The sequence below is a fragment of the Mugil cephalus genome, chromosome 23, assembly GCF_022458985.1.
Source record: "Mugil cephalus isolate CIBA_MC_2020 chromosome 23, CIBA_Mcephalus_1.1, whole genome shotgun sequence".
In the NCBI taxonomy this organism is placed as follows: domain Eukaryota; kingdom Metazoa; phylum Chordata; class Actinopteri; order Mugiliformes; family Mugilidae; genus Mugil; species Mugil cephalus.
Window position 1 is genome coordinate 11450633 of NC_061792.1, and position 25045 is coordinate 11475677.

Sequence of the window (25045 nt, forward strand, 5' to 3'; positions counted from 1 at the left end):
AGCATGCAGTCATTTCATGATCTTATTAGTGCAGTTCATGGCATTAATTTTAGAGCTGCTGTATTTAGTGTTTTTGAAGTAATATCACATTTTCAGTTGATGAGGCTAATGTGTTAGCAAGCAAACACCATTTTTTTTTATTATTTATTTTTTTTTTTTTTACAGCACTGGGGTGTGTTTAGATCTGTGTTTGTGTCCTTTTAAGGAATTTAAGTCCAAAACTCTCTTTTCTAGCTCTGGTTTTATGCAGCTCTTCTGTGTAATATGTAACTTTTATGTACTAAATGCTAGTTGCAAACTTTGTCCATTTTTCACTAATCACAGCTGCCTGCCGAAAGTAAACCTAAACACAAAACGAGCTAGCTAAAATATGGCTAAAGGGCCCCAAAATGTTTAACAGATTAGAGAAATGGTTTAGAAAAATAATATTTAATTCCAAATAGTAAGCTTTGCCACAGCTTGTGGGGCCAAGGGCAGAAAAACTTTAAACTACAGCAGTGGCAATGTGCTAAGTTTATAAGGGCAGTAGTAGATTTCCGTAAAAGGGGCCCCAACCTGTGCTACCTAATGTAACTTAGCTTGTCAACTCAAGTTAACTTGGCTAGAAAAGCAGTGTTTCTCCAGTTGATACAGCGCCACCAGTTGAGTTGTTGGCTTAGCAAGTACGCTAAAAGATCATAAAAAATCCTGTGAAATCTCTTGCCACTATGCCACTACAAATTCAGCCCAAAGAACAAGAAAAAACACCATTAGCATGAATTACAACGTTTTTATGTGTAGGTAGAGATTTATATGATTGAAAATGTTATGTCTATGACATCATTTATCATTTTACACACTGTGCAAGCCTCGAGACATCTTAGGTAAACTCAACACATGCGATACAGACAGGCATTTAAGAATCATTAGCAGCAACAAGGAGACAGCAGCACAATGGAAAATAGTGAAACAATATACAAGCACCTCGAAATCTTAGTGTGATTCGTCATAGATGCCGATCCTGACCAGAAAACATGCTGTAATGATCAAAGACTTTATGACAGCGCATAAATTATACATCATCTAGACACAGAAATACTGTTTTATTGAGAGATATCAGTGAACCGTTCATAGCTTTATAGTCTTTTGTCTCATCCGACAGTCTTAGCTAAACTTGTGTCACCTCTTACAGCCTCCCATGTCAAAATGGCTCTCTTTGGAAGTGCACTTATCAAGAATAAAGCAAAATCCGACGGTTGAATGTCACAATTCTTGAATAAAGGTTCCAAATGTACCGATTCCCTCTCTGAATCCTTTCAATCATCAGACGCTCTCGGATGATGCCGTCTGATCATGTGCTGCTTGCTCTTGTTCGGCCTCTCCTGTTTCCTCTGCTGGCTGCTCAGTCTGTGAGTCACGGCGGCCTGGACTGTTCTGGAGGCCTGTCGAGCGAGGCTGTTCGCCAGCTGTGCCAGCAGGGGCAGCGTTGGCCTCACGGGCGTCCGCATGTGAGCGAGTCTGGAGGGTCAGGGACTCGGAGAAATGGCGGAGGGCGCTCTGCTGCTCTGTTTGGCAGCGGAGTTCTGTGTTCATTTCTGACTCTAATGCAGACTCCACCGTGGGGAGCGTGGGAGTGATGCTAACATTTTCATTCGGGAAGGCAGGAGTGTCACTTACAGAGCTGTCTATCTGATAATGCTGCATGGGGGGAGTGCTGTGGAAGGGGTTACTGAGGCTCATGAGGGTGCTGTTAGAGTAACTCAACATAGAAGGAAGTGGAACAGAGTAAGGCGGAGGACCTGTTCCGTTTAACGAACAATCCCAGTCCTCCTCTTCATCCTCTTCGTCCTCTTCCTCCTCCTCCTCTTCGTCTTCCTCGTCCTCCTCCTCTTCCTCATCCTCCTCGTCCTCCTCAGGGTTGATTGTTTCTAAGCTGTGTGTGCTACAGTCCGACAGCCCACTGCAAACACTGCTGCCATCCTCATCATAGGCCTCATCATCCTCTTCCTCTTCGTTATCATCATCTTCGTCGTCTTCCTCCTCATCGTCCTCTTCTTCCTCTTCCTCCTCTTCATCTAGTTGTGCGTCTGTGTCTGTGTTCTGCAGGTGCATTATGGGAATGTGCTGTGTGCTGCTCATCAGTGGAAACTGCAGGTTCGGCTGCTGCTGCTGCTGCTGTTGCTGCTGCTGCTGCTGGACCAAGGTGGAGTCGCCATGGTAACTGTTGCCATTGGTTACAAGCTGCTGCTCCGGCTGCTGATGCTGATATTGCTCCTCGCGGCTCTTCTCCAGCTCCAGCTTCATGATGGTGTGCAGGAAGTGAGTGCGGACCCGGACCGGGTTGAACTCGAGCCGCCCCGTGGTGTTGCTGCAGCCCTCCTTGGTGCAGCCACAGGGGAAGGACATGCGGTCCACCTGACAACAAAAGTAATAATTACATACACAAGCGTGGAGCAGGAGTAAACTCAACTGCCTATCAGAGCTAGTCATGCTTGATGAGAAACTGCAGAATTGGTGGTTTGTGTTATACAAATACATAATTAATGAATGTAGCCAAAACCTTTAATATATTAGTAATTTATTTTAGTTGTATGCTTTATGCCGTAGGAACATCTGGGAGTGCTGCCAACCTAGAACTGGCATGATCAGCATCTGTTAACAACCAGACTTACTTGGAAGTACTTGGAAGAATCTATTTTTATTGTGTTTATTGTCTGATATTCTAACCAACCATGTCCAGATACTCCAATCTCAAGGTGCAAATGGAGGAAAACACAATTCTTCCAAGTACAGGTAAATATCTGGACACCCTGGTCATGTTCCTTGGATTGGAGTTACAGTCTTGAGGTGATGTGGATTGTGCATCAAAATATCTGCCAATGGTTTGATTAATGTGTCAACTGAAACTGACTGGGAGCTGTTGTGTTGTTATTTTCAAATCTGGGAATGCCTGCTAATAAATTTAGAAGTGCGCTATCACAGCAGAAAAATATACTGCACGGACAGACATTAACAACACTTTAGTACGGTAGATGGGCCTCACCACAGTTCCATTTACCTGGCACTTAATGCCGGCCAGGCTGCAAGCACAGGTCTCCGGGTCACATATCCCCCGGCAGCGACACCCACACTCCTCCCGGGACATGCGCAGGGCGCGCAGCTCATGCTTCTCCTCCACCTCAATGCGGCGGACCCCCGAGGAACGAAGAAGGGCACGGCGCCTTCTGGTCGTCAGGGGCTGGAGGAAGAAGTAGTCGTCCACCTCCGTGTTTTCCACATCCAAGTCGTCTTCGGATATATCATTGAGCGTGAGGGTATCCGCCTCCACGGATGACACGGTGCCATTCTTAGTCAGCTGCAGGACAGAAATAATAAGGCAATCTAAGATTGGACCATGGACGTATGTAAACCCTTAGGATAATACAGCGTTATGCAAAAATACAAGACTTCTTCAAGTTCCACTTTCACTGACTTTGAGTTTGATGGCATTGAGTTTCTCCTCTTTCAGATGATCCCTCAGCATGATCCGGTGGCTACGTTTCTGCTCCATGGCAAACTCCCTGAGAGTGAATCGCCTGACCCCGCTGTGACGTGGCGACATCCCAAGGGTGCTGCCGCCCTGAGTGGGCACGCTGGTGAAGCCCTGGCGCCGGTTAAAATAGTACACCGTCACACTCTCAAAGTGCACGTTGCGACCTCGCAGTCGCTTAGACTGCTGCTGGAGAGAGGCTGGGGTTGAGAGAGATGGAGTGAGAGGAGGTCGGGAGCAAATATTTCAACTTTTTAAAGATTACTGAACTTAAAGAGATCCAAAAATGCTAAAACTTAATGTTACTGAAGCACAAATAATGTGATGAAATAGGCTAAGGAATAACTGCTGGCTGGTGGTTTGCTAAAATTGGCTAACATTAGCTCAGTCAAAAAAAACAACAACAACAACAACAAACAAACAAAAAAACAAACAAAAAAAAAACATTTGTAGCATCTTGTGGCATCTTTATACAACAGGGTGTCATCGGCATAGAGGCGGAGTTTTGTAATCTCTTTAAAACCGCATATGTTGTTTCAGTGGTCCTAAAACAGATCTTTGAGGGACACCAAAGTTGAGAGGTTGAAGGAGGATTTGAAATGATGACACATACATTTCTACATTTCTACTGGTAAGATTTTAACAAAACTAGCTGACAGAAATGCCTTTGATGCAAACCAAGTTATTATTATTTATTTTATTTATTTGTTTTGAGGAGACTAGCTTGCACTTCAACAACAAAATTCATTAGAGAGCTAAGGGCATTCCACAAAAATAACGTAAACTCCCATAATTTGGCTTATCGATTAATTCAAAGTGTTTTTAGCTATTGATTCTGGACTGTTTTTTTTTTTGTTTTTTTGTTTTTGTTTTTGTTTTTTGGCTCTTTAGAGTCTCATAAAACTGTGCTGAATCCGAAAAATAGTTTTTCTTTTTATATTCTCCATACAGGAACATTGTGACAGATCTTACAGTCCAATAGTCCGGAGGGGACGGAATGGTTGAGACTATCGCTGCTGTTGCCGCTGTCACTGCAGGAAACCTCGTCATCGTCAGACCCCTGCAGAGACAAGTAAGGGGAGGGGCCCTCCTCGAGCTTCCTCTTCAGGATCCCACTCATCATGTGGCTCCTTCCACTGGTCACACCTGGGCAAAGGACACGGGGTAAACTTGACTGACAACAAATTTATGACTTTTACATAAGTTAGACTAAAACACTGCACAAATATTTGTCTCAAAACAGGCTTAATCTTTACTTTGCTGCAAAACTTGACTACAATGTTGGTCCAAAGCATACACAGATAAATTCACAGTAATTTTTGCTCTACTTCCCTTTATTACGGGTTTAACTTTCTCAAAAAACAGCATGTAGTGTTCAGAATTTCATTGGATGTACTAAATACAGGTAAAAATACAACATTTCTATAAATGCCTGAAATATTTGACTGAATTTACTTATTTTCCATCACTTATGCTCAAAAAATGTGTTATTTTATTTTTAATGTAGACTCACTCTTCCTTCAGGAGTCAATATTGGTCTTAAACTAATGGCATTCATTCCATGGCCAAGTTATGCAGAATTTAACATGGACTTATATGCTAAACTTCCAAAGCATTTTAACAAAGCAAAGTGCTGAAGTGAGATTGAATTACTAATGGAGCATTGGAAATATTTGCACTGTTAACTGTGGAAGGTCAGTTGTTATCAATATGCTCGGGAAATAGCTTAAAACTTGCCTTTGATTTTACAATAAATGTATTATTTTGGATGCTTTATGCACAAGATGGCACCTCGCTGATAGGTATTATGAAGCAACCTTGCTAAATTTTAGTTTAGTTAAAAAAAAAAAAGGAAATGTATGTGTTTAACCAAATGTTGTATCAAATGATTTCCTCTTTTGTTATTCTCCTGTGGATAAAGAGTTGATTTGTTCTCACTGTGACTGCATGCCCTCTAACGCTTATAATGAGCAGCTGATAATGGGAAGTTTACCTGGCCTCCTGCACTTTGTTGACAGTTCAATTTGGAATTTATGGAAAGAAAGCGGACTGCTCGGAGAGGATTACATCATATGCAGCAGAGCTGAATGCCGGGCCAAGCTTTCCCTTTTCTGACAGGCTTTGTCTCCTTCCTCTTACAAACTACTGCTATACAGTTATCTTATATTCCATTCTCATCCCTGACATTGCCCCTTAAAACATTCCTGTCTAGCCCCAGCCTCTCTCTTACACACAGACCTGTTCTCCAATTCAGCCTTTCAGGGAAAAAGCCACTAAAACCAGTAATATCTGTAGGAGACACTGAACAGATGGGACTACACCATGTCTCTCTATGCATCTGAAGCCACAGAAGGTGTTGCAGTTATTTTTCATGTGCTGCCTTCCACCGAAATATCTGCCGGGCTCTAATGACCGGCGTATAACACAAAACCTGCATGCGTGCCTTCAGCCTCCCACTCCACATACATGTCCTCTGATACGGACGCGGGAATCCCTTTTGACGAATGACCGTCACTGACCTGTTTTCTCGCCTTTGGTTTCCAGGAAGTCCTCCTCGACTCTCTCCTCTGCATCACACGGTGCTCACCAGCAGCAGCAGCAGCAGCCAAACATCCCCATGTGTCGTGATGATGCAGTGAGCGCTGCCATGATGCCTGCTCTCTCCCCCCTCTCTCTATGTTTCCAGCAGCCTCTGGCACTATTGTGCAGCACTGGGCACCTCTGCCTCTGTCACTATCTTATTCCTTCTCCGGCTGCACCCTCATTTGAGTCTCATACTGTCAGCTCTGGCACTGTCTGCTTCTCTAATGCTCCTCACCCCCTCTTCTCTCCCCTCCCTCTCCTCACAAAGACTTGTTAGCTCGGTGCTGCTGCCGGCTGGAAGCGCTGGAGCTTGACTGAGGTGAAGCCAGCCCTACGAGATCACAGAAAGGAAGGAGGGGGGTTGTGTGGTGGTGGTGGTGGTGGTGGTGGTGGATGTGATGGGGTGGGGGGTGGAAAGTGTAGATTCTGCTGTGGCAAATGCATTTTTATTTTATTCCACAGCCTTCAAGATTCATGCAAAGGCTAGATCAGATGCAATGAATTCCTTTGTTTCTCCTCAACAAAGAGTCATAAGTGTTTTTTTTTTCATATACTTCTTACATACATCAGGATCTTCACCAGCAACCTAAAATAATTACTTCCACAAGGATGTTTTGAATGCTTTGTGGCGCGCCTCCTTTTTCTTTCTGTAAAGCTCATTTGAATTTTAAATTGACGGCAGAGACAAACGGATCAGAGACGATGGGAGGAAACGGAGACAATGATTGAGAAAAGCAATTATTTTCATGGCTCTTCGGTACAGTTAAAAAATAAAAAATAAAAATCTGATGTGCGGAGAGAGGTCTGTGATGGTTCTCAGTCATCCAGGTCATGGTACATCTAAAAAAAAACAAACAAAAAAACAAAAAACAAAAGCTGAAACAAGTGGTGTTTGTTGAAGAAGCTTCTTCTGCTCTAAAAAAGCCCAAACTCCTCTTCAGTCATTTGGAACTGAAGAAGCTTGGATGAGTGGAGCCAAGAAACCCAAGAAACAAGTCCAGTTGGCTTTGATTCAGCCTTTTAGATAAATCAAATGGAAATTGCACTGTCCACTAACAGAGTGTGATTTCCCAGGTTTGTTAGCCATTTTAACAGTTTATATCCAGAGTCTTGAACATTTTTCCCTTTTAATATCATACCACAGCGTTTTTATTTTCTGCCTTCATTTGGTATCAGGTTTACCATGTGAAAAGTCCACATGAACGTGCCCTTCTTCTGGGAATTTTCAATTAGGTCAGAGTTTCTTAGTCAAAATGTGTTTGTTGACGCATTCAGAAATGATGGAAGTCAATGGTAAGTTAGAAAAGGTGGGAAAAATTAAGCGACAGAATGAGACAACTTGTACCAAAAAAAAGGTGCTCCGGATTTTGTAGGTTGACCAGACGTCCCTGATTTCTGGGGAAAGTCTTCGAACAGACGGCTAAAACTATCCCCGAAAAAATTTCATGAATGAGAAAAAAATGTTTCGTGCAGACTAATTACTATGGTAGCCGGTCGCCCTGCTATTGACATTACAGACATAGAAGTTTAAATATGTTTACATAGGAAATGTAAAAATAAATGAAATCATAATTGTCCCTGTTTCTTTATTTCATCTTTATAACATTTATTTATTTATTTATTTATTTATTTATTTTTTATCTATCTCCAAGCTGTAAATGTCCCTGGATTTCCACATCAGCAGGCAGTTGTAACACGGGGCCATGCAAACAGTTTTGCAGACTATTTTCAGACTTGCAGTAGAAGAATTCGAATGATGACCTTTGTCTATACGAACACAAAAGGAGCTGTCTATCTTTTTTGAAGCCTGTTCAACAAAGATATCACCAAAAGTAAGGTGAACAACCGTGGAGGGTACTTGGACACCCCTGAAACATGAAACTAATGTTGAGTTACCTAGTGGTTAGTATTAGCATTAACATGTAACAAGAATCCCCTAAATAATAATTAACTTAACATGATTTCAGTCACTATTTATTCTAACCCATAACGCTTTCCAGGCTTCTACGACTGGTAGTGGCTGGTATGTGATAAAACTGTGTTCGCCTCCAGCTTCCCTCTGTTCTGCCTCCAGCTAACGTCATGACGTCACAGCGACGTAGGCCATTAAGGGATCTATTCTACAATGTGTACTCATCATCACAGTAAAATATAGCATCCTTAGTCAATCTACTGCATTAATTACTATCTCAACCAGTAGAAAATGAACATGTGATTATATATGAAAAAGGCTCTCAAGTCTCACACGCATTTCAGTAAGTTCACATGACATTTTTCATTCTGAAAAATGATAAAACTCGCTACACAATAGACTTTAAAAGAGATTGGTAATCTATGAATAGATGAGGTGAAGGCAGGCTGCTCTGCTTAATCAGTGATCAATCAGCCAATCAGAAAGTATCGTTGATATCCACATCGAGCTGTTTGGATTCAACTATTGCATCTGTTGTAGCAGATATTGACAGTGAAGTAACCTTGAAAGGAAAAAATCCAGTAGTAACACCAGGTTGATGCTAAATGCTACATAGATTTGCTTTAGGAGGAGAAGTCACTTGCACATCGTCATGTGAGCTCAGGATTAAATCGACAAACTGCAGTATTCTCCGATATACCAATATTTTTATCTATTATTAATAATGTAATGCTAAATGCTACCAAATACCAGGAGTGTTTTTGTCTTTAAGGCTATAGAGCATGTTTGAGGTTGTACAGAGTCAGTGAAGTCCTGTAAGGTAAGATCATATATATATATATATATATATATTTTACATTTTCCTCACAAAATAACTAGCATGTTTGTACAAATATCGCATTAGCTAGAATTCTGTAAGCTTTTTATTTGTGCGTACAAGGAAAATCCATTCTGGGCAGACATTTTTTGGACATCCTTTATTGCAGTAATTTGCACGTCGTTTGAGATTAATGATGCTTTTTTGAGAGTACTTTTCTATTTCAGTAAATTCCATGTTGTAAAAAAAAAAAGCATGCAAAAGTAAAAGTTGACGTCAGTATGTGGAAGAGATTCTTTGAAAAATATGTGATTAACCACCCAACCCCCCACTCTCCAGCCTCTAAACATAGTTGCTATAGCAATGCTAGACCCTGAGTGTTCTGTCTCCACGTTATAGTCGTGCCGGGGTTCAAAAATATCGAGCAAAAGAGCCTCAGCCTTGAGTTTGTATGTACAGAACACGCAGATGGATAGAGAGTTGTTTCCAAGAGAGGTTTTCTTCCCTGAATGCAGCACGGCAAACAATGTGGAAGCGCCCCGTCACAAAATACTCATTATTAAGGAATAATTTATGTTGGCTTCTAATGTGGTAGACGATAGAGAATGATTTAATGAAATGGTCTCGTGAAAGGTGGGCGTCAGAGTGACTTGCTTTTTAAAGTTTATCTCTCTCGATTGCCTTGTTTTCTCCCGGCAAGGATGGAGCGGCAATGTACAGGAGAGGCAGTCCTCCCAATCAGCTTCCATGGCAACTGGCCACTGGGAGGAGGGGGGGTAGGATTGGAGGAAGAGGAGGAGGAGGAGGAAGTTATAGGGTTTGCAGGGAGGTGGGGGCTGGGATGTGGCAGCTCCTAACGCTGAAGCATAGGTCTGGTTGTTTCACGGCGAGACAAGGAACGCCGTGTGTGCTCCGAGATCTGAACAATGGCTTCAGCCGAGGAGAGATTTGACATTAAAATAAGAGTTTAGATGTCCTTGTCTTCGTTGTCTTTTTTTTTTACATAAGATGATGAACTAAATACAATAGTGTACAGCATCTTATTTTCATTGCTTTGCATCTGTTTGTGATATTTTGTATCACTTTCAGTTCTTTTCATTCTCAGTTTGGTCATTTTAAATCTCTTCATGGATGTTTTGGGTGTCTTCATGGTTATCACGCGTCATATTTTGGTTGTCTTGCATCTATTTGTGATCATTTTGCATCTGTTTGCAGTTGTTTTGCGTCTCAGTTTGGTTGTTTTATATGTATTTGTGGTAGCTTTTCATGTTTTAATTCTGATTATGTGTCTTGTTTTGGTCTCTTTTCATAGTTTTGCAGTTTTTTGAGCACATGTGTATATCATCCTTCATCATTATGCATCTTATTTAGGTTGTTTTGCATTTTTTCACATCACTTTGGGAACATTTTGCATCTCTATTTCTTAATTTAACTCTCTGTGTCTTTTTTGTTGTTGTTGTTTTTGCAAGTGTTTCCAGAGATTATGCATCTTAATTCAGTTGTTTTGCATCTTTCTGTGTTCATTTTCCTTTAGGTGCGATAGTCATCAAAAAATAAATCTATGTATAACATATTTTCTGTGCTATTGAGAGCTGAAACATTGCGGCAGCCATTGTTGTTTTTATTTCAGTGACCAGCAGAGGGTGATCTTGGACTCTTTGGGGCTACGGTCACGTGCCCATCATTAATTCCTAGCCCCTGTCCTGCTCTGCTGCCTGGCCTGGTGTAATTGTTTCCCCGGGGACTCCGATGAATGTCTCAGCTGTCTGGCTGCCTCTCGACCCACAGACCTGTTTATATGTGTGTGAGTGTGGGAGACGTGGAGAAGAGGATGAGGGAGATGACTGGAAGGAATAAATTACCCGAAATACATCGTTTCTGTTTTTCTGAATATCTTTTTTATATTTTCATTCCGTTAATTCCTCCAAACACACGATGAAGATGCTTGGCATGGACATCTTTTTAACTTAGAGTACAATCAATAGCTGATTAGATTTAATAATCCAATAAGACATTAACCCGGTCTTTTTCTGTACTGACTGGCTGTCTGCCTTTGTGGGATGAAATACAGAAATTACACTAAACGTAAATCCTTGTGGTTCCTTAAAGGAGCCTGAAGACCAGTCATTTATCAGGTCATTCATAGTTTATCATCAGAAATTATTTATTTCCAGACATGATCTTGTTTCTGTCCATTGATAGTAGGTTTTAAACCTTACTCTCTCTGTATGATATTGGTTTTGACCACTTTCTGTAATCCTGTTATGTTATCCTGGTATCTTTCTGCTTCCTATTCTATTTCGCCGTCTTTTAGTGTTATTTCTGGTCAGTGTTTTCCCTCCATAGTGATTGCTCTCACCTGGCTCCTTCCCTCGTTAGTTCCACCTTGGTTTCCAATCAGTCGTGTGGGTATATATAGTCCTGCATCTGCCTTTACTCTGTTGTTAGTTTGGTTGTATCTGTTGTGCTTTTCTCTGTGTTCCTTCCTTTCTTTTTTCCTAGCGCCTTGTGGTTTTTGAAAACATTTTAGCTTGCTTTTGTATTTTCTTGATGCCTTCTACTGGTTACTCTCTTGTCCCTTTAAACTGTCTGTGGCATTATTTTTTTTTTTGTTGTTGTTTTTCCAAAAAATCATTATTTGTGACAGAACTCTGTTTCTTCCCTTTCAATCCACTTTCACCCCAGAGTTCGCTGTAGAGTCTGTAAAAACACCTTTAGACTATTTAAACTGTAAATAACATTGAACTTTAGTGTCACAGTAGCTATTGAATTGAGTTCAGGTGTAAATCAGAGCCTCATTAACTCCCTAAAATACAACACTGAAGCCAGTTTGCTCCTAAATGTCAATTGTCCATTAGCAGTAGTAATGTCTGCCAGTGAGAGATGCCTTGATAGTTCCTATAATTTGTTTTTAAAAGCCTGTTTGGGCCAAATATTCAGTTAGGTTTTATCTTCAACATGATTTAAATCAGTGTATTAACACGTGTCCATACATGGAGTTTCCTGCTGGTGTAAACCTTTGGAAACTATCTTTTGTTGAATCGTTTTTCACTCCGTTTATACCTTCAATAAAAACTGACATGATTTAATTTGTTTCCTGAATGAGGGTCAACACATTCAGTTCAATGATTCCAGGATGTGTTTTCAGATAGTGAACACTAGAAGGCAGGCTTGGCATTGATATCAGACTGCAGGGCTGCAATGAGCCCAACCACCAAAACTTAAGTTCTCCCTTGTAGGGGCATCAAATTTTTTCACAATTAAGTCTAATAACTGCACTCATCCAAAGGGGGCATCACCTACACAGTGTGCTGTACACTGTAAGAATTAATCAATTAATATTGCTTAATTAATATCAATCTCATCATATCTGAGGCGTCAGCTCTCAGTACAGGGATCATCTATTTCCAGCTCACAAGGACCTACAGAGTAGGGATGTCCGATATTGACTTTTTGCCGATAGCCTGTATTGTCCTAACTCTTTATTTCTGATTCTGATATCAACCGATATGGTATACCGATATATGCAGGCATTTTTTTTTTCTTGCCCAGACTAACTTTAGGTAGCAAGCAACTGGTTAGCCACACTAGCTACACTCTGTTGTTGTTTTGGCTCCGGGTGCGGTTTGATAAAATCATCAATCGCGCGCCAGGACCCAGGACCCAGGACCCCAGAAGCAGCAGCAGCAGAAGCGCACAGCAGCACAACCCGGGCATTATGTTATCTGTTTTCATTATTGGTGGTAAAACCAATAACGATATGAACAGATATTACAAAAATAGGCTAATATCGGCCAATATTATTGGACATCCCTAATACAGAGTAACGGAAAATGATGAGAATACTGAAATAAATTAGTTTTAACAAAAGTGAGAACCTAATTTCTAAAATTAAAGATCTAGATTTGTTAAAGGTTTGCGGTAACACTTTCTATGAAGGTTGTATTTATAATGCCCTATGAATGCACTCATAATGTTTTATAAGGTGTCTATAAAGCATTATAATGGTCATTATTACCATCTATACATATTCACAAGTCGTCATAACCAACTTCATGATGCATTATGACAACTGGTTATGAATGATTATAATTTTAATCTGAATAGTGCATTATAAATATGTCAATATCTGCCTAGTCACTTGTTAATGTTATGATGCATCATAACTACTTTGCTTTGCTAAATGTGTATAGTGATGCATAATGAGTTTTGACTTCGCCTATAGTGCTTTATATCTGTAGTTATAAGTATATGTAATAAAGTTATAATAATGTATACATCTCTCTACAGCACACAGTTATAAACAGCTATGCAATATCATAAGCGCTAAGTAAAGTGACAAGAATATGACACTATTGTTAACAGACATAAGTTACTATGAGTAATTAAAAGGTGCAATGAACTAAGTCCTGAGTCTGGCATCTTTACCCCATATGCACAATGTTAATATCATAGGTGTTATTTGTCAGCTTTAGGTAAATTAGTGCAAATGAGGTGCTGTGGATATAAGACTATTATAAACAAATATGAGGCACAATGAAATGAGAGCCTGGACAGTAAAGACAAAAGGAATGCATTTAGTTCACTTTATTTTCATTTAAACCAACACACATAATCAGAATGATTATCAATGTTCTGAGCACATTACACAGTGACGTTAATATTAAAAACCGAAATAAGACCATTACAAATCTAGTCTAAATGAAATAAAATCAAACCTCTTCATTGCACAGTGTCACATTGACAGTCGTCCTCATAGCACGAAATAACTTCCAATTGAAATACATCAGTTTGAAATTCGTTTCGAGCGGCATGAAAATTTGAGAAAAATCGCCAGGCACCAAACAATAGATTAATTTTCGTGACAGTTTCACATCCACCGTGACACCGCTTCTTTATAAAGGGTCGCTAGAAATGTCCGCGTTTATTGAATGCCATCAGATATTATTTTAATATTGTTTTTATTTATATTATTATTATTGTAGAAATGTCAGTCTTTAGTCCATGACCTCTGACCTCAGACCCCACCCACCCACCTCCGTCCCCAGCTCCTCCCACTGTCGTAAAGCATTGACTGTATGTACTAATCGTAAAGCGGCTTTTCTTTCCTTTCTCCGCTGAGTCCTCTCCAGGACAGGTATGTCGTCTCTCTGTCCTGCTAATGTTTTGTGAGCTAATGTCTTACTTTGCTTACATGAAGCACATCGTTTATATATTAATGCAATGGTTTTGAATGGTTTCAATCATTAAACGCAAGATAATGAAAACGATCTAATTTGTGAGTTAAAAATAGCCGTGTCCGGTAACTTTCGTGTAGCTAGCTTAAGCCACCTACGGGTAATCTGCGGTGCCTGCACGATATGCGGTCACATATTGTCTCATTAGGCTGCTTTAAACAAAAAAACGTGATCTGCTTATGTGTTTTCAATCAAACCTTTCTGCATAAAAAAGCAAACCCAGCTAGAGCACTAAAGATTTGCCTCTGTTCTTCTTGTAGTTGCTGTCAAACCATCTCCTGACCTCTGACCCTGAATCACCTCACCAACCCAAAGGCACTTTTAAGAGCCACATCTCTAGGACCACGCCGTGCCACTTTTGTGGCCTGTTTCACGTGTTTCATGTGTTTCTGTAATGTGCTCAGAACATTGATAATCATTCTGATTATGTGTGTTGGTTTAAATGAAAATAAAGTGAACTAAATGCATTCCTTTTGTCTTTACTGTCCAGGCTCTCATTTCATTGTGCCTCATATTTGTTTATAATAATCTTATATCCACAATACCTCATTTGCACTAATTTACCTAAAGCTGACAAATAACACCTATGATATTAACATTGTGCATATGGGGTAAAGATGCCTGACTCAGGACTTAGTTCATTGCACCTTTTAATTACTCATAGTAACTTATATCTGTTAATAATAGTGTCATATTCTTGTCACTTTACTTAGCGCTGACAATTGGCACTTATGAAATTGCATAGCTGTTTATGACTGTGTGCTGTAGGGAGATGTATACATTATTATAACTTTATTACATATACTTATAACTACAGATATAAAGCACTGTAGGCGAAGTCAAAACTCATTATGCATCACTATGCACATTTAGCAAAGCAAAGTAGTTATGATGCATCATAACATTAACAAGTGACTAGGCAGATATTGACATATTTATAATGCACTATTCAGATTAAAATTATAATCATTCATAACCAGTTGTCATAATGCATCATGAAGTTGGTTATGACGACTTGTGAATATGTATAGATGGTAATAATGACCATTATAATGCTTTATAGACACCTTATAAAACATGAGTGCATTCATAGGGCATTATAAGTACAACCTTCATAGAAAGTGTTACCAGGTTTGCTTAGTTTTCATCGCACGTATCAACTCTGCTCAAATATGAATGTTATATAAATAACAATAGTAAGCAATGCTAACTAATATCAAAAAGAAAGAAAGGTAGATAAGATTTGGGCTATGCTAACCAGTCTTGCATTCCAAAAACATTTCCTTAACCAGCCTCTGGATGGCCGTATGGTCCATGGTAGAGACTTATGATTAAAATACCCAAGTGCTAATTTTATCAATTTAGGAGCTAGAAAGATGAACAAAACTGTTTTTTAGATTATTATTATTGTTTTTTGTGATTAACAGTTTTTTATTTTTCAGTTTCATTATCAACAATAACAAAAACAACAACACCGATATGATGCAGAATAAACCAAAAAAATAAACAAAGAAAATTATTCAAGTATTTAAGGGAAAGTCAGTTTCAGAAATAAATAAAATAAGCACTGCTTTAAATAAATATTCTGTGAATAAATAAAAAGATTAAAAATAATATCAAAATAAAATTCATACAAAAAGAACAAGCACAGTTATATATCTATACACAATTAACTGAAAATGTGGGTCTTAAAGTACCTTCCTCAGATTTGCATCGCCAGCAATTAGATGTTGATACTAATCCTAATCTAAATAATTTGGAGGGAGTCCAATAAAAACGATGCATAATTTTAAATTGAATCAGGTGTACTCTTGCATCCCTTGAAAGTATTTTCATATTTTTACAAATTCTTTTCCAATCCTCATCACTGAATGTCAAGTTCAGATCCCTTTCCCATGTCTTCTGCAGAGCTGCAATGGGCCCATGAGCTGAGTATAGATTAAGCATTGTAATTTTGGTTACAAGTGTACATTTTGTGGTTTGTAGTTCTAGTCAGAGAGAGATCTTGTAGTTTTTAATTTGCATACGATCTTTGTCTGCCACAGGTGGTCCAGGCACCGACAAGTCCTTATCTGTGGTGCCTGTTAGTGGATGACACATAAATGGGAGAAGCGTTTTAAATCCTAGTTCGTTGCCACTAGAATGTGCTTAAAAGCTCCTGGTGGGTCAGAGGAGAAATAAAATGTTCTCCTACACCCTTCATATCAAATGCAATGCTCAAGCAGCCACATATATTGTGTTAAATATGATAATAATTTAAAAATGATGATGACACGACAACTTTAAAAAAATTACGACTGAGTTGTCAAACTGTGATTTGATGTGTTACTCTGCACAAACATCAACTATTTGTTTATCTTGGACGCCCTCCTCTGCAGGGCCTTCTGGAGGACCTCATGGATGCTCTCCTTGTTATTCACGATGTTGTAAGTGGTGAGGTCCACCAGAGCGTCGAAATGCTCTTTGGAGTAGAGCAGGTGGCGGGTGGTGTATGGAGAGTGTTTGCTCTCCACATCCACCTTCCCGGCTTCTATTTCCTCCTTAGTCACACGTTTCACGCCTGTAAAGACACATGATGATGATGATAGAGATGGATTACTTACCAAAAAAAACTTTAAAAACATGCACATTGTGGAGAATGGTGGAGATCAGACTATGACAAATCCTTGTTTTCTGAACAGATGGACTCTAATTTGGCCTTGGAATTAATTTATATATGTGTATATATATGTAATGTTGACTCACTTTTCTGAATTAAACAAAAACTTACCAGGACTTTTGTAGTCTCTGTATGTCACATTGACAAGGGGGAAGTGAATCACTATGGGAGCCTTGGGATTCTCCTTATCCTCCAGAATGTAGACTTCCTTCTTAGGCTCCTTTTCCAGACTGTCATAGTCAGCATTGGGGAAGGGGATGTTGTGAACTTCGCAGTATTCTGCTGTCTGCTTCATGACCTGATGAATTAAACAGAGTAATGTCAAAGTCTTCTACACTTAAGTTTTACTTTTCTTGGATGTTTTTTTTTTTTTTTTGTTTTTTTGTTTTTTTGTTTTAATTACAGTGCACAGCTACCTGCAGGCCATTTCACCATCAAGCAGCCTGATGGTTTTCTAAGGAAGATGGTTGGGACAAAGTGGCAGTATCAACTTTACACCAGCTAAACATCAATTTCAATCCTTTGCCAAATTTGATGGCTGTAGAGACCTCTTTAGATCTTGGCATGGTGACAATAGAGACTTCAATACCAATAAGGATGCCAGAGGTTTAAATAAGACAGCTTCCACCTATCGAGTACCAATCATTGGGTCCATCATGTCAAGAGGGTTGGTTTCCACAGAATGAATTTACTTTTCACATTGCTATGTTTTTAGACTTTGACACTGAATTAAACATTAAAACTGTTATGGTTTAAAATGAGAAAAGTTTCTTGGTTTTCTTCTAGAATCCTGGTTTAAGGTTTTGGGATGTTGGAAACAAGACCTGATCCAAAAGGCATCTTGGACCAAAAGGGTGTGGATACCAAACAAATGCCTGGAGGGGATGGTGGCTATTAGCCAAGCTTCAGATCATATTTGTTTACCTTGACAATGTGCTGCGGGTCCCAGGAATCGTTCAGGCTTATGATGACGTCCACATCTCTCTCTGGACGCAGGATTGGTGGACAGCCAATGTTGATGGCGTGGCCAGAATCGACCATGTGTAGAGTGGGATCAGTGGGGGTCAGCTTGTTTGGGAAGGCATCCGGGTGGTTCTCTGTCCAGAGAACAGAAGGAAATGGTAAAAGTTAGGATGGGTTGGAGATCAGGAGGTCACATGGCTTGAGACCATCTTTGTTTTTGTTTTTTTTCACCTTTTTGTGCCTGGAAGTAGCTGTATTTGTCGTAGTCCGAGCTCAGGAAGAAACCATTCATGAAATTGTCCATCTCAGAGATGAATGGACGATCCTTGAGAAGTTCGCTAATGAAACTGAAAATTGATGCCATCCGGAAATGTGCGCCATCAACAGCAGTTTCATAGTAATGTCCTGCAAAAGAAGACAGCATACATACAAGGGATTTAAAATGGAAATAGTAACATATTTTTACTGCAGTGGTTTTCATATTATTTAAATACTTGCCTTCAAAACTTCTGGCTCGAAGGGTAGTTTCTGTGTCTTCTCATAGAAAAGAAGACAGCACACATACACATGATTTAAGAGGGAAATGGTCACATAATTCTACTGCAGTTGTTTTTATATTATTTAAATACTGGCCTACAAACTATGAAGCATGGTGGGTGTTTAAATGTTTAAATTCTGTTATGTAGTTTAGGATCAAAGAGATGAAACTTCTGTACCTCTGGTGCTCTCATCATCTTCTATGGCAACAGTCAAATTGATAGGATGTTGTGTGTGCCAAATCTCAGATATGCTTGCAGAGAAGAAACTGCTCCATATTCCTGATGAGGTTGACATGAAAATTAAAAAAACAAACAAAAAACATATCATCACCACAAATATTAGGTTTGTATCCCAGTAGGATGTCAACATTTTTTTTCTTTCTTTCTGTTTTTTCTCACCCATCAGATAAGCCAGACGGCGCTCTGAGCGTTCCTTGATCTTATGGCCGAGGAGGAACTGGCTTCCTAAGGCCTCACTGGGGATGAAAGCCCCATATTTTTGAAGGCCCACCTCGTAGGGGGTGAACTCACACCACTCTGTCAAAAAGATCAGTTTAAATTAAGAAACAATAAATGCAATAATGCGATAATAATAGCAGAAGAGAAGCTGAGCAGCCAACTGAGGCCAAAATGTTTTGGTGATTCACTGTCCCTACTACATTTATCCATGTTTAAACTTGAATCTGTCAATTATTAGCACCCTAGTGATGAATAAGTTTGAAAAAAAAAAAAAGAATACTTGAACCTGTCTATTATTTCAATAGCAAGAGACAGATTAAAGGTGTTTGTGAGGACACTGAGTACACGCCCTCGAATGTTGTCTGTGAGTGAGGTGGCTTTCTTGGTTGTGTTCTCCTCGGAACTGTGCCCACCTCTCCCCTAAAAACACAGAGAGTGTCCAGTATGTCCTCTGGTCATAGTTGAAGTTCTCAAAGTGAGCGTTTCATTCAGTTTATCTGGGAAGGAGTTTTTTCTTGTTGTTGTGTCTTCTGTCGGTACAATCTTCCCCCATGATCAATCTGTCCCGTCTTTTGCCTTGCATTGTCTTGTTTGATTTATGGAAGTTGTATCTTGCCCTGTTATTTAAGTCAGCATCACCTGCGACAAATGCAACCAAGGGAGCACATAAGATAGAGGGCACCACACCAATAACCCTAGGTTTATTTGGCAAAAGTCCGGGAGTGTTAGGTGGGAATGACATGATCACAAAATGAGTTACACCCACTGCTTCATGCCCACACATTTTGTGCTTTCAAAGAAGTCCTGACACATCAGTTCTGATTCCTCAATCCACACAGTAATAAAACTGGCGGAGCTTGTTTGAGGAGTTGTCTGTAGGCTGGTTAGAAAAACACTGAGATGTGGTGTGATTGTCCAAAATGAAAGTAAAGACAGGCTTGAATGACTGAATTAAATAAACATTCTTTGTGTCCTTCCTGAAATACCCTTTGATGCAATTCTGTACAACATTAAATAATGAAGTCGTTTTCATATTAACAATCATCTGGGTTAGAAAAATGTCTCCAGGATATTTACCCTTTTCATTTTCACAGTCTACAACATCCTTTATGTTGACAGCAGTGTATATGGGGAAAGGGTTTTGACCTTCATTCACTGTCTTCTGCTGGTCTGACAGGGTACTGTTCAGTTTCTGCAATTCCAAACACATATTTTGATTATTGTCTTGGTGCTTTAATTTTGAACTGAGATTTGAAATAGTTGAGTACTCATCTATTCACCTTCCCAAAAACGAGTTCCTCAATGATCAGGCCGAACAAATCAACGGGCAACATGGAGTAGCCGTCATCAGCTTTCTTTTTCAGCTCTGAATAGTAATACTGTAATTTCTCCCAACTGAAAAGGCTTGAAATCGACCTGTTGAGATTTTCCCTTACTGCTGAGATGAAGGTGTTGATGTCCTGCTGTGACCAGTTAGCTTCCTGATACAAAGCAGACATAGTCCTGTTGACAGTGGAAGACGATGCTGTTAGTTCACTCTGAAACCACTGGTCCTTTTCATGTTTGAAAGGTGTAAGGACCCAGATATTTGTCTGACCAGGTGGATCCAGACACTCCAGTGATGTATGTGGCAGCATCCAGGACGCCGAGTTCCTTCAGGCCCCTCAGACTACCAAACAGGCCCGTCATTGCTCTAGTTCCTCCACCTGAAGCCACCACTGCTACAGTTGGCACCTGGACACAGAGCACAGCAAATGATGCACATGCTGGGAGGGTGTTGAACAAGCTACTATTCATCTGAGTTCTCAACCCCACCCTCCCTATCCCTCTCTTTTCTCGTCTGCATGGGTTCCTCTGTATCTGAAGTCCCTCCACGCCTTAATCAATGCCCTGTAATTCATGGTTTTAAAGAGCAACACTCCTCGTCCTACCTCGTTAGGTCCGAGTCGAGTGTTGAGGCCTAAAATCTTCTCCACAGCCTGGGCCACTACGGCCTTCCTCTTCTGCAGATATTCTTTCTCTTGTGTTGGGATGTCGTAGTCAATGCGAGTGAAAAGATCTTTCTTCGTGCTGTTGGTTTGCAAAGTAAAATAAAAGGGTATCATGATAAATGCACACACACAAACATACTAACATACTCATAGTTCACTTGTGTATGAATCCCCTTACCCTTCATGTGTTTCCAGAGTAAAATCCACTTTATGCTGCAATGAAAAAATGCCAAATATCCATGCACGTTAATGTTAATGCTCTACTCACCCAATAAATAAACATTTATTTTACTTAAAACTGGAGTCCTCAGTATTACTGGTTGTTCATTCTGCAGGCATTAATGTGTTAATAGAGCTGATCTGGTGCCACTACTCAGCCTCATCCAAGTTTGGACCATGGTAGTTCAACTCAGACAAATAAAAACTACAAGTGTAAACTCAAACAATCCAAACAGAAAGGTGAATATAGCTTAGAAAATGTATACTCTTACCCCATCAACGACAAGAGAGACTTTTCCTGTATTTTTGGGCCTGTAGTGGAGGCAACTTGATGGAAGCAACAGGTTCTGCATCGACATCAGTCTGACAGACAAAAGAGATGAATAACACCCCGTATTATATATACATGCTATTTGAGTTTGATGAGGGGTTTGCACTGGTTGAAATAAGTGTGTAGGATTGTTGTGTAGACTATTTCAGACTCACTGCCAGTTGAAGTTCAGTCTCCAGGTCCCTGTTGATGTAGAAACACAGGCTCTGATCTTGTGAATCTATCGTCTGGTTTTCTGGGTAGGCGCCCTTTATTTTCAGCACCTTTCCTTTAAGCACTTTAAGAAAAAACAAACAAAACAAAAAGATGAATTCATGTCTAAAATTAATAAATCATCATAATTTTGTCTTTTGTCTAAAAGAAAACATACAGTCACAGCTTGGTGACTTGTCAACTTTGATATGCAAGATAGAGAATGGGCCAGCCTGGAGGACACAGAGAGAGAAAGACAGTCATTATGGTCAGCCCATTTAAAATTAAATGATACATTAAATTTGTCTTTGGTGTGTATCATCTAAAATTACATGGAGAATAATGATGGATGAATTACAGCTATGTCTGAAAAATAAATACTAGCTAAATTTCCAAATTTTCCAATTTTCAATATGTTATCAAGGGAGAAAAAGGATGAATCCCTTACCATCAGGATGCCGTTAGTGTCATAATCTTGTGACTCCTCACTGTAAAAGAGGGGAAAACATCCAACCAATGATTATTAGAGCAGATGGTAAAACGCTCCATGAATAATATCTAATATGATCCTTATTGAGACTGTGTATTGGTCGATTAGAAGATATGGTTACATGACATATTTTATGGATATCAGTAATAAACTACACTAAACTCAGTGACTCGTACCTCGGGAGCAGCTCAAACTCAACCTCAAGTTCACCCGTTGTCTGAAAGAAAGTGAACAAGACAATCAAAAAGATGAGGTTAAAATACATCATATACACCATATAACATATGTCTCATGTTTACAATGACAGTGGCAGGAACAGATGATTACTGAAGACTGGGTTACATGGTGGTGATATGATAGTGTTTTGTCTTTGGCAGGTTTCACTTTTGCAGGAAGTACATGTCTGAGAGCTTTTTAAGCAGGTGATCACCCCCTTTTACAGTGTAGCCATTATTATTTTAGCTCTTCTGTGTTTACAGTGTCTTACCTCAGGGTTTAAAGGAAACAACTTGGTCTCCTTCTTTCCCACAGTGAGCTTTGTGATGTCAAAGTTAACCGTGGAAATCAGGTCATCAGCACTCAAAGAATCCTTATCAAACAGGTTCATCTCCAGGACATTCTGCAATGAGAGAGTTGACCAGTGTAAAAAACAACAACAACAAAAACAACAGTCATTATATAAATTAACTCACTTTCAATTGTCTGGGGACCCTGAAGGTGAAGGTTTCATTCCACTCAGGTTCGTTATTGTTCGAAATAGTTTTTGTGCGCCAGGTCCTCGTTGACGCCGTAGGGAGTGAGAGTGTGACATAGCAGTCAGATTCAGAGACTGAACCAATGAACAGGAGAAAAAGAAAAAGTTTTCATTTCAAAAACACTGAAACAGAAACAATATAAATGCACAAAGGTTTTCTTAAATGTCTTTTACTTACAGTAGTCGAAAGATTTAGTTTTGGCCCTCAGGATGTTGACATTCAGGGTCAAGTAGGAGACAGTTTCCTTCTCCTGAATGAACCAATGTACGGAATCAAGTTTAAGAAATTTAAGAAATCTGATTCTTTACTTCTGCTGCTTTCTGTCATCAAGAAACTTTATTTAAAATGTGGACGTTCTGACATTAGCAGCGCTGCATGTACAAACTGGTTGAACTGACTTAAATTGGAAATAACAGCACACAGTCAACCACCGTTAAAACTCTGACATAACATTGTAATTTTTACCCACAACGTGAGACATTCATTATGGTCAAGCCATTTAAATATTAAATGATACATTAAATTTGTCTTTGGTGTGTATCATCTAAAATTGCATGGAGAATAATGATGGACTCTTTTTAATTTGTGATCAAAGGAGAAAAAAGGATGAATCCCTTACCATCAGGACGACATTAGTGTCATAATCATGTGTCTCCTCACTGGAAAAGAGGGGAAAACATCCAACCAATGATTATTAGAGCAGATGGTACCACGCTCCATGAATAACATCTAATATGATCATTATTGAGACCGTGTATTGGTCGACTAGAAGATGTGGTTACATGAAATATTTTATGGATACTAGTAAAAGACTACACTAAACTCAGTGACTCGTACCTCGGGAGCAGCTCAAACTCAACCTCAAGTTCACCCGTTGTCTGAAAGAAAGTGAACAAGGCAATCAAAATGATGTTAAAATACGCCACATACACCATATAAAATATGTCTCATGTTTACGATGACAGTGGCAGGAACAGATGAGTACTGAAGATGGGTTGAATGGTGGTGATATGATAGTGTTTTGTCTTTGGCAGGTTTCACTTTTGCAGGAAGTACATGTCTGAGAGCTTTTTAAGCAGGTGATCACCCCCTTTTACAGGGTAGCCAGTACTATTTTAGCTCTTCTGTGTTTACAGTGTCTTACCTCAGGGTTTAAAGTAAACACCTTGGTCTCCTTCTTTCCCACAGTGAGCTTTGTGATGTCAAAGTTAACCGTGGAAATCAGGTCATCAGCAGTAAAAGAATCTTCATCAAACAGGTTCATCTCCAGGACATTCTGCAATGACAGAGTTGTGTGGAGGAAACTTTTTCACACAAATTTATGATAAGATGAAGTCAGGTTAAGATAAAGAAACGTGACCCGCCTGCACTTCTGGTCCAGTGGAATTACTTTGGACATAAGGACAGTCATTATATAAATGTACTCACTTTCAAATGGCTGGGGACCCTGAAGGTGAAGGTTTCATTCCACTCAGGTTCGTTATTGTTTGAAATAGTTTTTGTACGCCAGGTCCTTGTCGATACCGTAGGGAGTGAGAGTGTGACATAGCAGTCAGATTCAGAGACTGAACCGAATGAACAGGAGAAAAAGAAAAAGGTTTTCATTTCAAATCACCGAAACAGAAACAACATGCACAAAGGTTTTCTTAAATATCTTTTACTCACAGTAGTCATAAGACTTAGTTTTGGCCCTCAGGATGGTGACATTCAGGGTCAAGAAAGAGATGATTTTCTTCCCCTGAATGAACCAATGCACAGAATCAAGTTTAAGAAATTTAAGAAATCTGCACAGTCAACCACTGTTAAAACACAGTTAAAACACAACATTGTCATTTTTACCTGCAATGTGAATCCTTTAAGACTGTCCATTCTGCTACCTTTCTTTCCTGAAAAGAGAATACTTTTTTAAATTAATTTATTTTAAAGAAAAATATTGCATTTTAATGTGAACGAAAAACAACAAAACAGAAGAACAAAGTCACAAAACAACATTTAACTTACCAACTGAAGATATCCTAAAAGTTCTAAAGGGCTGCAAAGAAGAGGGCATAAGGTTGATGTTGTTCTGTTCAGCAGTAATTGAAATGGATGTACAGATTGGCCCAGTACTAACTATTGGTTAGGGTTAGTTTTAGGGTTAGGGTTAGGTTAGGTTGACTTCTGTTTTTAAGTGCAGCTTTTTACATTTCATCAACCACAGCCCTTAAATTCAACATAACATCTGGATTAAACAACCGAAATGTATAATCAAGACACGAGAAGTCACCACAGATGAAGACTAACTGATTTACAACACGTTAGATGAGATTGTCAAGTCTGAATTTGTAGCATATTTTAAAACATCCTATAATACTTAGATACAGTTATCACATCATGATTTTTTAGCATTC

The 25045-nt window shown here is 39.5% G+C and overlaps 2 protein-coding genes across 3 annotated transcripts; both read right to left on the minus strand.

Annotated features, from left to right (window-relative positions):
• Positions 1-755: 755 nt before the first annotated feature.
• Positions 756-6382, minus strand: LOC125000881 (cysteine/serine-rich nuclear protein 3-like). 2 transcript variants are annotated; one of them, XM_047576630.1, is made up of 5 exons: positions 6028-6382; positions 4481-4654; positions 3452-3708; positions 3038-3334; positions 756-2394 (listed from the first exon to the last, which is right to left on the minus strand). In XM_047576630.1, exons 2-5 carry the CDS (start codon positions 4629-4631, stop codon positions 1303-1305), a joined length of 1797 nt encoding a protein of 598 aa, XP_047432586.1. In that variant the 5' UTR covers positions 4632-4654; positions 6028-6382; the 3' UTR covers positions 756-1302. The 2 variants fall into 2 exon arrangements, with proteins under 2 accessions (XP_047432586.1, XP_047432585.1); XM_047576629.1 differs by having other exon boundaries at positions 3023-3334.
• A 10016-nt stretch (positions 6383-16398) lies between these two features.
• Positions 16399-24275, minus strand: LOC125001218 (cytosolic phospholipase A2 beta-like). Its single transcript, XM_047577141.1, has 23 exons — positions 24084-24275; positions 23800-23931; positions 23493-23533; positions 23275-23314; positions 22833-22905; positions 22593-22729; positions 22388-22519; positions 22077-22117; positions 21859-21898; positions 21589-21643; positions 21374-21495; positions 21167-21250; positions 20847-20902; positions 20609-20747; positions 20275-20411; positions 19958-20180; positions 19755-19869; positions 18618-18755; positions 18396-18497; positions 17911-18213; positions 17641-17813; positions 16828-17014; positions 16399-16617 (listed from the first exon to the last, which is right to left on the minus strand). Exons 1-23 carry the CDS (start codon positions 24258-24260, stop codon positions 16403-16405), a joined length of 2862 nt encoding a protein of 953 aa, XP_047433097.1. The 5' UTR covers positions 24261-24275; the 3' UTR covers positions 16399-16402.
• Between the last annotated feature and the right edge of the window lie 770 nt (positions 24276-25045).